Here is a 14579-nt window from a genome sequence, read left to right on the forward strand (position 1 = left end):
TATTTTTTTACGGTTAACGCGTCGACTGTAGCGTGTCATTTATGGAGACACACAGAAAGGTAATCGAAAATCCGATTAATAAATTAGTAGCCCGTTTCTGTTACTTTAAATTATCGTTGTTACCGTTTGACGAGTTCCCCAAGGCCAGGTTCTGCTCGATAGACAGGCGCACTACGGAGGTTTGGCACGATTCCTGCGACCTGGGGCCAGTCGTAATTGGCCGTCAAGAAAATGTCTGACATTCCCGGATACGAGAGAAGAATCGTGGTCCACGGTGTTACTTGTGAATCGATGCGTCTGTTTCTTACTTAACCCTCGAAGAGCTTTTAATGTTTCTATGGACAGCAGTGCCTGGGTCAGTTTAGACCCTTATGTTATCTTCTCTGTAATACAGTGACTCACAAATTTATTCACGGAAGACAGTAACATTTATTTAACCAAATTACTTAACGAATTGCGAAGTTTAGTTCAGAGTTGGGAAAAATTGATCGAATTAGCATAGGTAAATAGGAATTGCATAAAAATTTGTACACTTATTTCGAAAGTATCTGAACAAATGTGTGAATCACTGTTTTTTTTATGACATAATATGTCAGTAACTTCTGACAATCACATTGAAGCTCTCTTGAAACCATGATCTACCTGATAAAAACATTTTCGATCGGACTGCTAATATCCTCCACTGCTCACGATTCGAGGTTCACCCTGTATAATAAATGACATTTATAAGTCCCACTAATAGATTTATAAGATAATTTCTATCGAGCTTTTCCGAACCAGGGTCCAAACAGACCCAGTCATCGTCGTCCTATGGTTAATATGAACCGATTCTAGAGCCTTGACCGCCGATTTATCGTGTCTCTGTTTCTCCTCGTTTCGCTGGGCCCGTAAATTTGCCGGGGATCGCACGGTTTTCTTCTCGGTCGGACCGGCACGGCAGCAGCCGGAAGGTGGGCTCTAACGAGCGGCGCAAAACGCACGCAGCTGCGTTACATAATTACCCGCGCACCGGAGGATAGATTAATAGTCGTAAACGAACGTTGCGCAACAATATATACGCGCGCGTTCCCGGTTCAGCCGTGCCGTGTAATTAATTTAAACATCCAGGCCGAACCGTGAATTTCGTAACTCCTCGGGCACGCGCGCGACAAGCCACCAGGGACATCGATTTGCCCTTCGATCGGAAATCGACAATCCCCGAAAAAAGATTTTATTATTATATTAGCGAGTATCAACGAGCAGTTAACACTAGGTTTACGAGCATTTATCGTGTAGGTATCTCCACGGCACGGGTCAACGAACCCGCAGATTTTCTTTAAAAAACAACTTATTTTATATAATACACTATTTATGATCTCTGAAATTAATGCATAGCTGTAGAGATAGGTATACCACATAGAGAATTTCGAGGTTGGAAAGCATTCGAAATGCGTCAAAATGACGCGTTCCGTAAACCTAGTGTTAAAATGAACACTGGCAGGAAGAAGTCCCCAGATGTTACGTTAGCTTTTTAATTAGATTTGGTGCAGTGATAAATAGTTTGGAGCTCTGAAGCCTATGGTGTTTGTTTCAGTAGCATATTGCAATTAGTTTGCAAGATATTCAATGATAATGTTCCGTAGGCAGATATTTTGCCACTGTAGACTACTACACAATTCCAAGCTTTATCACTGTGCTGGGCCTAATTAAAAAGTCAGCGTAACACCTGGGGCGTTATCCTTGCGAAGTACCAGATGCAATAGCTGAGGCCTCGTTGCTGCTTCTAATTTGTGTTTCAACAAAGTGCCAAAATTATAAATTAGTATCCCATAAACTATGAAAAAAGTGCGTAGAGTCTAGTAAATAATTTATAAATTGTCATAAACCAAGATGTTAATTACTAAAGAACATTGTTCCTTGTAGGTGGTTCCCATTTTGAGGGACATAATGAAGCAAGGTGCACTAAAGTGCCAAAATCATAATTTAGTGTCCGACAAATTGTGGAAATACTCTGTGATGTCTAATAATTCGAACATTCCCATAAACCAAGGTATAACCACTAAAGAACGTAGTTCCTTGCAGAGGTTCCTCCTAGTTTGCAGGGCATAAAAGCATAATGCCCAGCGGTTTCTCTCTTTCTCGCAACCTTTACCATTTCGTCTCTGTTCGCCAGCGTTCCTTTTTCTCTCGTTTCCCCCGGCCCCCGAGACGTTGGAACCCCGTTCCACTCTTTCGCGTACACACGTGCGCGCATATAAAACTCTGGCCGGTGTGTACCACCCATCCCCGCTTCGTCGCGTGTTGGTAGGGGGAAACGCCCCCCCCCCCTGTAAGAGAAATATTCGACAATTTTTAAACTCGTTTCTGAACGCATTCAAACGTGCGCGCACACAGTCGGCAAGTAGGAATTTCTTGGAATCGGCCGGGTCCCCGCCGAGGGGCGCCGCCGAACGGTGGAACGTGGTTTCCGGCGTAACGGGGGTGGGGGGCCACGGTGCTATATATTCTCCCTCGAGGTTACATATTTCGCGGTTATTCGCGAGATTCCCGAGACTCGGGTGAGAATTACGATCGCGTTCGAGCCGAATGTACGATAAATTTCGGTCAATCTCCACGATTTCGTGGTGGAGCAGAATGCTAATGGATGGAGATTCTGATGGTTTACTGGACTGTTATTTGAATTAAATATTGGATTTTATTGTGTAACCTTGTTGTAATACTTTGAGGCTTTATTACTGTAAAATGCAAGCATATCTTTTCGAAGCATTTTTTTCTATTTGAGTTCTTCTACCACCTCAGTATTTCTTAGAGTTATATGATATTGGTTCTTTCATCTTTAAGCTTCGAGGAGAATAGTGTGGTTCCCATGAATATTTAAAAATTCCCGCGAGTACTTACGTGTGGTTCGTAACGATGTGCGATAGTCCTCTCTTATTACCATCGTTTTATCTCTGAAATTCTTCTTTTTATGCCAGCACTCTCTTTATTTCGCCGTGTATCGCGGATAACCAGTTTTGCGGGTGTCCAAGCGCAGGCGGGTCGTCGAACCGCTCATAATTCTTAATGCGTGCATTGGAAACTGCTCTATGTAGTATGTGTCCGTTGCGGTGCAGCAGCGCCACTGCAGTTGAAACCATTTGCGAATGCAGGTCGGTATGGCTGAGACTTTTCTGATCGACAGATCTTTTCCTTACCATCGTTCTGTTCTACCGACGTATAATTCTCGTACCGATCGGGATGGCTGAGTGCGTCGGTTATGTAGGAACCTATTCTATCGTCGAATTTAAAACTGATTAAAACCGAATTTACTTTACGATAAATCTGACAGAGTGCGTAACAAACAATTTCTTTTTATTCTTCTCAGCTATAGACAAACTTTCAGTATATAAGAACGTAATTAATCCGACAAGTACTGAACACTCGTAGTAGCATTAACAAATCGTGATGAAATCGAAAAGGATTCAAAGAAGCAATGATTATAACAGCTACTTCAAACGATACGGTTTTGTGACCGACCAATTGTATATTTTACTCGATTGAACCCAAACTGATCGACTCCGTGACATAAATATTAAAACAAATAGACATGATATTTTAAAAGTTATATCAATGTTATTAAAAAGCAATGTACATCAGTTTAACTTCCAAGAGGGTCAATCACCCAGTCAGCAGACGGATTCTGACCACGGCCATTCGCCTTTTCTGATTTCAGCCTTACTGAGACAAAGCATGTCGCCGGTCGCGGACACCTTGATCGGTAGCTCGAAAAGCTCGGTGTCCCAGCCGATAATCGATTACTCCCGATACGTGAGGCGGTACACGTCCGGCCAGGAGTGTGGTAGCTCGTACTGCAAGGAGCTCGGTTGTCGCGAGCATTTTCACTGTCTGGACTGCAGCGGTAGGGTGTTCGTGAAAAAGGAGGAGATGATCAGGCATTTCAAGTGGCACAAAAAGCGGGACGAATCTTTGCAGCACGGTTTCATGAGGTATTCGCCGACAGACGACTGCTCGGAACGACATCCGGGCCGTGCCTGTCCCCACAATCGAAAACAGACCCATTACCATTGCATCCACGAGAACTGCGACAAGGTTTACATATCCACGTCGGACGTGCAGATGCACGCGAACTACCATCGCAAGGATTCGGCCATTATACAAGAGGGTTTCCAGCGATTTCGTGCCACAGAGAGTTGCGCTACCGATCACTGTCCCTTCGTTGGTCAACGGACCACGCACTTCCACTGCCGGCGAGCCGGTTGTCGGTTCACCTTCAAGAACAAGGCTGACATGGGTAAGGGATCGAATAAAATTTATCGTATGAAGTTCCTGCAAACTTACGAATGATTTAGTCGACCTAGATCATCTAAGCTTCAAAGTCCTATCGTCTTCTTTCAGACAAACACAAGTCCTACCACATCAAAGACGAACAGCTCTCCCGAGACGGTTTCAAGAAGTTCATGAAATCCGAGGCCTGCCCCTTCGAACAGTGCCGTTTCTCTCGCGTCTGCAACCACATTCACTGCATAAGACCACACTGTAGTTACGTCCTCCATTCATCTGGTCAGCTGTTCTCCCACAAACGGAAACACGAACGCCACGAGTCCGAGTTAGCCTACAGGAAGTACAAGCAGATCAGTTCCGTAGGCGGAGTCAGACCAACAGGCTCTTGGCCACCCGACGACCTCAGTGGTCAAAGCCTTTCGCTGAGCTTGAACGGCGAAAGCTCGAACGAGGGCAGAGGATCTCCGTCCTACTACTCACTAGACGACTCCTTTCAAAGTGGTAGCGATCTAGCGATGGATCTCACCGCCCCAACCACCACCACTGCAGTCTCTGCGAGTGGAAGCTCCACGGTGACGGTCGAGCAACAGCAACAACAGCATCAGCAGCAGCATCAACAACAGAACCAGTTGACCGCCACAGAATTAGCCTACCTGGTACCAGCTAACGCCGACTGTCCCTGTCACCTGGCCAGGGACCATCATCACTGCGGCCTGGATCGTTGTGGCGCCGCTTTAAGAGACCCTCGTGAGGTCCGAGAACATCTCAGGGAGCACGAAACTCAAGAACGCATCACCGATGCCTTTTTCGAAGAAGGCGGCTGCGACGACAATTGCCCGTACGCGGAGAAAGAGAAGCACTACCATTGCAACTGGGAGAACTGTCGCGAGGTGATTCTGTCCACCGACAAACCGTTCCGTCGTCTTCAACATTACAAGATCCACGAGTACAGCAGACAGCTGAACCTTTCCTGCTCTCCCCACGCCCTCTCCTCCGACGTGACGTTAACCCATCTGACCAATATCGACGCGATGTTCAGGCGGAAGCGAGGCAGACCACCGAAGAACCGTGTGATCGAGATCTGGTCGGGTGGCGATCCCACCACCCACACGCATGATTCTCCCCAGGCTATCTTCACCAGTTTCAAGCTACCCAAACCTCAGACCCCAACTCTGTCCAGTAATCCACTAACGGAGGATCGAGAAGGAAGCATCTCCCCGTCGAACAGCCTTGGCGAACCGGAAGGATTCTCCAGCTACAACCAAGACGGATGCCCTGACCCAGCCTGCGTGCTCAGGTCCACGAGACACCATCACTGCTCCCAGTCCAGGTGTCACTTCTCCACCGACCGACCGGACCAATTGCTGATGCACAGCAAGGACTTTCACGATAACGTCGACATACCGCCTGGTTTCGCGTTTTTCGACAAAATGGTGGATTGCAGGCTACCGGGCTGCCATAGCAATCGTGTTAATCGACACTTCCACTGCACAAGGCCGAATTGCGGCTACTCGTTCGTCAGATACTCGACCATGACTTTCCACGAGAAGCAACACACCGATCAGATTGAACTTGTCGGTCATGAATCCACGTTGGTTCAGGAGTGTCAGGCACAGATTCAGCCGGTGGTTCATGAGGCTAAACCACGGATCCACGTGAAGAATCCCGCGGAGTTGATCGAGAAACCGGATGAATGCTTGACAGTGCAGGATCTGGAGAACAGGGCGATGATGGAGGAAAAGGAAACGGAGATTCCCAGTCCTGATGCAAGCAAGACCACCGGTAAGTGGGGATTAACGCGTGGACACGAACCCAGTGCACTTGTACAGTACGGTTTTTCATAGAGTTCTGTTTGGTAGTTACTTGAGCCAGGCGATAGAGTCGAGATGATGCATGTCCTTTCTGCACGTATATTACACACGCACTTTAATTGTATATCTTGAACACATCAGCACAACCCACCGAGCCTTTCGATGGTCCAGACCTGCTTATCGAAAGGATCGATTATGTTCGCGGATTGGCACGTGAGCTGCGTCCGTTTCTAGTGGTAAAACGTAGTGGCAGTTTTTAGTGGATTTTTTTTTTTTTTTTTTAGACCAATCACGGGCTTATCTGATAGATCGTTTTATAAATCTTTGCGTTCCCTTTGACACGTGAATTTATTTATTTATTTATTTATTCGTTTTACACTAGAACTACCAAGCAAGTCAAAATGGCTTGTCAATAGACTTTTAAAATGTTACGACAATAGATTTTTTCTCAGATCTTTTGCGCCTTTTATTACGATATGAAAGTGAAACAATTAGTCGATTTCTAAATTTCTAAATTTTCCAAAGTTTTTAACGTTTATCCACCGTTCGAAGCGAATATGCGTTTATCGTCGGTAGTTCTAGTGTTAATGTAACTAAAACGGGCATAGCCCTTTTGTACAAAAAGTTATAATAGGATGAAGGTTTTTGTATACAGTAATTCCAGATTACTTATTCATGTTTCTTAAGTGATTTGTGAATCAAAAAATATTAGTAACTTATCTCGAGTTCGTTTCAACTGTCAAAGAAATGTTAGCGGTAGTCAAAAGACAACGTCGAATATTTTCAGCCTGGAGATACGCAGAGATTTATAGAGTGACACGTTACATCCTCATCGCTCAATTTTTTTTTCGTTTTCATTACGTTTGTACATTGATTTTTTTTCTTTTTTTTTTTTTTTTTTTTTTTTTTTTTTTTTTTTTTTTTATGGTTGTAATTCTAGTGGGAGGTATATTTGAAGTGTTGGTTGTTTGGTTGATTGTTGCTAGTGGTGAGGGCGGCAGGCACCTATTATCCGGTCAGTGGACCGCCGAGTGAACCTGCACTTCCGGGCGTCGTGCTATCCATGCGAACTTCCGTGCATCAAGGTTCGTGTCTCTTTCGACGACGATATATTTCTTGCCTTGAAACGTGTTCTCTTAGTAACGACACAGACAAGAGCCAGGATATACCCAATACAATCATAATCAATCCGTGTTCTACAATTTTCCTAAATAGTTTACCGTATAATTGAAATTTACTCTATTCCGCTGCCTTAATAGAAATACCAGAAAAAATTGACGACCAAGGACCAGTATCATTAACGAAGTACCTACATACTTCCAAAATATTCTGCTCCCAGTAGATATAAATCTCCTAGATATTGGGTTCATCATGGACCTCGTCTGTGGTACCAGCAATGTCGTCACGACCGACGTTCACCGGTCACCTTGCACCCTCTAAACACTGACCATTTCCTTTACAGAGTCCCCGGTTCTACCATCCACCAGTTCAGCCTCGCCCCACACGCTCTACGGGCCGGAGCAGAGCTGCAGCCGCCCCTTTTGCAAGCTGAAACGGAAGAACCACTACCACTGCAACGCTTGCAATCAGGCGTTCTCCGAATTAGACCGTTTGGTGGCTCACATAGCGAAGCACTCGACCGGCGCGATACTGAGCCAGCAGCAGCACGATCTGGCGAACCAGGTGCCGAATCAGCTGCAGCACGACTACCTGACCCAGTTGTCTCAGAAACACGACTTCATGGCGCAGAACGCCCAGATGGCCCAGAATATACAGAACTTCCAGACCCAGATGCAGCGTCAGATGCAGCAGACACTGGGCCAGATGAACCAACAGACCCAGAGCAAGGAGGTGAAGATAGAGCCCGTGAGATGTGTCTCTGACGTTGCTGTACAGAACCTCCCAAATGTAAAAAGAGAGCCCAGCGAGATATCCAGGGACGAGGGGAACCATTCCGTGATAGATACCAACGAGAACGGACAATTGTCCCTGCCCAGTCTTCCCCCGACCGTCCAACAATCCCCAGTCCCGACAACCTTCGAGCTGGACCTAAGTCACGGCTTTCATTTCACCAGCCCGGCCGTGATGGCCGCCATGAATCAACAGATCGCTCTGATGAACCAGGCGTTGCCACCTTTCCTTCAACACGGTGGCATGTACACAGGTGCACCTGGACTGATGTTCGCACCTGGTCTACCGCCAGCGAACTTTCTACCTCCCGCCAGGGACGAGAACCCCTTAGCCTCGCTGGCGGCGAATCTGAACCTGAACAAGAGGTCCTTATCCCCGCCCGATAGCAACTCCCCTGAAGCAAAGAAGCAAAGGCTGCATCATTCGATGAGGATGCTGAAGGACGAGCCTGTACCCGAAGGATACGTCAGGTTCGTGTTTTGCTTCCAATTGTATTGGAATTACTTTTTTTTTAGTTCAATAGTGTTGGAGGGACATGTTAAAGTTCAGAGCACAATGCTACCCATTACAGTAGACACTTGATAACTTTTCTGTCGCTAACTCTCCGCGGGGACCTATTACCCTCCACGTGTACACCGACAAACAAACTCTGCTCCCACCAGGGGAAAAAGTGGCGTTGGAGAAGGGCTTCCTAAAATTTGGTATCGGGAATTATTGGAATTTATGCCGAATTACAATTCGATGTAACATTTATTTTTCATTTCCCAGATAGTCCTTCTCCTACCTAGCCCCCGTTCGTGATAAGTTATTAAGATTCTGTACTGTACAATCATTTTCAAATAATTCTTGTCCCTAACCAGTCAAGTTTTAATTTCAGGTTCCGCTTCAATGAAGACTGCAGGTACACCCACTGCGGCTACCGGGAGCACCAGACCCATTTCCACTGCATGCGTCAGGATTGTGGCTACTCGTTCTGCGACAAGACCCGTTTCGTCCAACACACCGCCAGGCACGAGCGTCTGGACACCCTAATGGGCGGTGATTTCCAACAATACAGAGCGAACGTGCCCTGCGGTAGGGCCCAATGCGCGTACACTTCGTCGTTGGGCATGATGCAGAACAAGGCGTCGCACTTCCACTGTCTAAAGTGTGACTTTGTCTGCACGGATACAAACAAGGTGGTCGCTCATCGACGTCAACACGCGAAATTGGACAGCATAGCAGCCGCTGGCTTCCAGAAGTTCACACCCAGTCAGCCTTGTGGAGGTATCCAGTGTCAGCATTCGGGGAAACAGACCCACTATCACTGTCTACAATGTCAATACGCTGTGCTTGGCCTGGCGCAGATGTCAGCCCATAAATACAGGCACATGGACTCCTAACGACGATCCACGAATCGACCAATCGCTGGAGGAGGCTCAAGAAAAGACAACCGTTCGGTCCCCGTAGACATTCCTCGAGGAACACACGTTGATTCCCGATCAACTCGGGAACTAAGGAAACTGGGGGCCTGGATCTGGAGGATAAGGATCCCACGGACGGAACCTGATCAAGGACTGAAGGGAAAACGAAAAGACAATTTTTACTCTCCAACCCCCCCCCCCCCCCCCCCCCCCCAAGAACGTGGTTCCTGGACGAGCTGGATGATTAGGGGCGACACAGACCCGCTAGTCATTGATCAATCAGCCGTTTAGAATGAATCGGATAGCTCTAGAAGCGTCGAACGGATCGATGACTTCGTACTTACGAGGATAATTAATGGATGATGTGGATGATCGATGTATCTCGGGATACTGTGATCGGTACCGTTTGAGAAACTGGGACCAGCAGGAGGGTTTAGAACCGTTGGAATCCCGAGGAAACTTTGAATGCTGGCCTCGTGAAGAGTATCGAGCAGAAAGAAAGAGGATTCGAACGTTTGAAAACGTCGAATCTTTGAATGGAAGTTAGAGGTTCTTTCAGAAATTCCTCTGGATAACGTACCACGAGGCAATCATGAATTGGAATGTTCGTAGAGTACCGAAGTGATCCGACGAGGAGTACGGAGAAACCGTAGACAATAAACACGGACGACGAGTCTACCCGTAATAGCTTTAGCGCGAAGGAAAAAAGACAAACTGTAATATTTAATAGCAAAAGACACCCCCCCCCCTGTATTTTTTTCTTTTTTGTTTCTTTTTCTTTTTCTAGTATCGTGTACCCTCCGCGCGGTGCAGCGGCGACTTAGGTCCTAGAGTAGATAGTTAATATATTTACATAATGGAAAAGAGAGCTCTCGAATGCGGCTCGATAGGGGATCTTGCAGAGAAAGTTCGAGAACTGAAAATAGTTCGATGAGGGTCGTCGAGAGCCAGGAATCGAAAGCAGAGAGAATCGTTCTTAAATATGGCGTCTAGTCCACCGTACCATCGGCCTGTTCAGAGACGATTATTATTGTAGAAAGAGCCTGTGTGTGTCTGTGTAATTAACGGATCGATGACGGTGAATCGAGAGAAACGACAAGATACAGGAATCGAATTTGCTCTCTCTCTCTTCTCGTCGAACCGTCGATCATTGTCGTCCGATTTATAAGTCACCGCTAACGTTCCGCCCAACTTCACGTGTCCTTTCGGGAGTCGATCGAGCCGTACTAAAAGGAAAAACATGATGTTTATGCACGCTTCCTGGGGGGGATACACGCCGCGGCCGGGAGGGTACGCGCCTTCGTTAATCGTATTACGAGAACAGTATTGATATAAACGAGAGTTAAACGAAAAGACTGCCAGTCAAGGGCGAGACCGTGCAGAGAGTGGAACGAGGATTTCCGTGGAGAAAAACGGAGACGTTTTGTTGAAACTAAAGAGTATGTGTATATTACGAGTGTACAGAGTGCCAGGAGGGTCGAGAGATAAAGTATATATACGAGGTATACTATAAAAAGCGACAGCTCGGATAGAGATGGATGAGATATTTTATTTAAAATGATCACGAAAGTACAGTCGTATTGCTCGTTCAGGTTGATGGTAGATTTCGTAACAAACCATATGTGTGTTTCATCGTGAAAGGAAATCTGTTCTAACCAAATAAAATAGTTTAATCGATCGTTGTACTATCGAGGAGAGAACAAAGTATTCAGTGATATGTATAGATATTTGAGAAGTATTGATTTATCGATTAAAAGTATTTGATTTTAGTGTTTACGAAATTTTTTTTGGAACAGTAGGAGGAAACAAGATGGCGGCGCGAGGGGTCCGTCACGTGACCCGTCGAGTCGCCATCTTGTTGGGATATATCGACTCAACGTGAACGAGTAATAGACAGTTTATAGGAAGCTTTTCATTCGTTCGGAGAGTGGTATCGTTTGATTTTAAGATTGAAATTCTTATTTTCGTTCAAAGGACAGGGAGTAACAGTGTTGTTTGTGCTTGGATAAGGATTTTGTCCATCTCTGAGCTCGAAGAGATCGTCCAATACCTGCGTGACCTTATGTGCATGTGAGAACGATCGGATTTCTCGCGTTTTCAGTCCCAAGTTGGGACTCCGAACGGAATGGTCGACGACATTCGATACTTGTATTATTTTCCGTTTTTCACGGTTTCAGAGACGGTTCGAACAGTTCCGAGTGCCCCAGAGTTGAACAGTCGTTTTGGTTACCGATTTTGGTAACGTCAAAAAGAATGTTTGAGATGTTTCGTACGATTTCGGAAGGTCTACTACTTATATTTCAAATAATAACGAGGGAATGACAGTCGAGGGGCGCTCGTGAAGGAAAATTTTGACCCTTTATCGAAAATAACCGTCTCTACCCGTGAAAATACTTTTACTACGTTTGAATTCTTCCCGGGAAAGGCCTGCACTTGCGATTTTCATCCACGAAACTCAGCCCCCTTCGAACCACACCTGTCGTTGGTACAAGAAACGTGTTATATTACTGGTAACTGTTGTAGTAATCAATAATTTTATGTGCTTTCATCGAAATATTCAAAATATGCCAGATCCAATGTCTTATTGCAATTCGTTTTTAAAATTAAAAGTAAGTTTTAAAATATTTTTAGTAAATTGTGCTATTCAGAGAATTTTAAAAAAAACCTGACGCTTCAGATAAGATGCAATAAGATTTTTTTCTTATTGTCCAGAATTTTCTTTCGACAGAAAAATGTTTTTAAACCGTAACGTCGGGGGTGTGGTTCGGCCACGAATGCAAAAAGACCCGAGAAACGCGTACCATTTCGACGAGAACGATCAATTCTAGAGCCATTGTAGAGCCGTGTACATCCCGTAAGAAAAAAAGACGGAACGAGTGTGCGTGTGCCTGTGTGTGACGCGCGCCAGTGTGCCTTTAGAATTTTTCCCCTGAAAAAGAAAGAACTTGTAGGACCGTGCCTTAGCTCCGACAAACATATGCAGTTTCGCCTGCGAATCTTTTCTAATTAACCGAACAATAAAACGAGAACCGAGAACTATAGCGAACAAGATCGTAGATAGCACTAGTGCCTTAGAAACGGAAGAAACGAAAACAAAGAAAGAAATGAAACACGGTATCGAAACAAGCCTAGAAACATAGACGCTCGGTCTTCAAGATCCATTTTTCCATTGAATAATTCTCGAGAAATCTACCGTCGAATCCACAACAATCACATATTATCCTACAAATCGAACGACCAACGACATTCCTAAATAGTCAGAAAGAGAAACGAGGGTTGGCCCAGTGTCTCAGAGGCCAACTCTCTCGATCCCTTCATTCGTTAGTCGTTCGTTCATCATCGCGCAGCCACGATTCCGTAGATCAAAGTCGGACTGGGTTCAGAACAGCCTGGCCCCGATCGTGATTAACACCCCCTTTTCCCGTGATCAGGACGTCTACGAAACGATTGAAACGAAGGGAACGATAGAAGTAACTCGGAAGAAAAATCGGACTGAAAAATCTCGTGGATCGTCTAGAATCTAGACATCCAGCAGTTTCCTCTCGAAACGTTGTTCACGACCTAATGATCTTCTAATTCGTGGAACGTGAGTCCCATTTTTAAATTCCCTGAAAAATAACGATTCTCGTCGAGGAAGAATCGACAGGATCGCGAGTGGAAGAATCGTTTTTTGGAATCGGATAGAATCGGGGAACCGCGAGAAAAACGTCGTGGAAAAAGGAGTCGAGCGACGTAATTAAGGGGTGGCTGCAGTGGGAGGGGGTGGAGGCCAGCCATTTTAAACGAGTGCCATAAAACCGCCGATAGTAAGGAATCTCTCTTTGTCTCTCTCTCTCTCTCTCTCGAGCCTTAGAAGCTTTTCACTTTCTACTGTTTTAAGTCCGTGTGCACGTTGACACACGGTTGAGGGAGAGGTAAGAGGAAGCATCTTGTAACATATTTATTAGGGGGTTTGTGTAGGATCACGGAGTATCGATGGACGATCGCTAGAGACTCGAGGGTGGTCGAACGAGAGGGGACGGAAGGGGACGCTGATGGGGAAAAGGAAAGGAAGGTTTAACGTGTTTAGGAGCGACGATATGAACTGAGGTTGCCTTATAACTATCGAGCCTATATAATCGAACAGCAGTGAGTGAATGAATGTGAGTATGTAGGAGTGTAACGAGAGATGTATACCAGTAGAAGACGTACTATTATTTGAGGAAGTTTAGAAAGAGAGTCTATCGTACGGTCATTAGTATTAAAATACCTGCTGTATGGATGTAAGAGAAATGATAAAAGCTATTATATAATTTTATCTATTATTATTAATTATTATTAATTATTGATTAATATTATTTATTATTATTATTATTATTATTATTATATTATGAATGAGTATCCGGAACCACACATCTTATGTAGCTGTGATTTTGCTTTCGAACAAGTAAAGATTAAAAATATTTATAGCAACCGAACTGGGTGGTTCTTTTTCCTTTTCGTTTCCGGTCGATCGTTACCTGGGGTGGTGCTGGTGTTCTGAATAGATATCAAATTTCCCTATAGAAAGAATCTGAGTGTAATTAAAAATAGATAAATGTTTACGTAGATATTATCTTCTGTCGTGTGAGGTTGAATTCAGGAGACAGATAGATCGATTCGACCTATTTTAACGATAGATCTTCCGATATAGATTTCACGGAAATTAACAAGATCAACGTTCAATGTTTACCGGTGACATTGAAACACGTGGAAGTGGAAAATCACGAGTGTCGTTCAGAACAATATTAGTCGATGATAAATGAGGTGATTATCAAGTTTAGTTTCTCTTTTCGATAATATCAACGATTATTTTTCACGTTTATATTCCATCGAAAGGAATTTCTGCGTGCTCCGATCGTGCACAGTTCACGATGGCCAAAAGTAAATCGCGTTCGATGAGGCGATAGAAGTTTCACGAATTCTCTCTTCAAACAAGGAACCACTTTGCAACCAGAACAGCTGCGTGAACGATTTTGTTATTCATTGTCGTCGCGTATACTGTGCGCGCATTTTTATATTTAGCCCGCGATTAACCACCGGTGGCTGGTCCGTTCCCCATCGTTCGAACGATAAAATGAAATATGGCGGATCGAAACAAAAACCGCGAACGTGATCGTCTGTTTTTAACTTATCGATACGTGTTTTACCGCGATAATGGAATATTGAATCAGCA

General features: G+C 44.9%; 1 protein-coding gene across 1 annotated transcript in view; it reads left to right on the top strand.

Moving 5' to 3' along the window:
- The window catches only part of LOC107194072 (zinc finger protein castor homolog 1-like), a 68481-nt gene extending 59117 nt beyond the window's left edge, over positions 1–9364 (top strand). Inside the window, exons 6-10 of the mRNA XM_015583637.1 lie at positions 3692–4270; positions 4375–6042; positions 7058–7156; positions 7534–8452; positions 8860–9364. Of these exons, the coding sequence (XP_015439123.1) occupies positions 3692–4270; positions 4375–6042; positions 7058–7156; positions 7534–8452; positions 8860–9364 (3770 nt within the window). The remainder of the gene's footprint in view (positions 1–3691; positions 4271–4374; positions 6043–7057; positions 7157–7533; positions 8453–8859) is intronic.
- Positions 9365–14579: the final 5215 nt, after the last annotated feature.

Source organism: Dufourea novaeangliae, unplaced genomic scaffold (genome assembly GCF_001272555.1).
Source record: "Dufourea novaeangliae isolate 0120121106 unplaced genomic scaffold, ASM127255v1 scaffold21, whole genome shotgun sequence".
Taxonomy (NCBI): Eukaryota; Metazoa; Arthropoda; class Insecta; order Hymenoptera; family Halictidae; genus Dufourea; species Dufourea novaeangliae.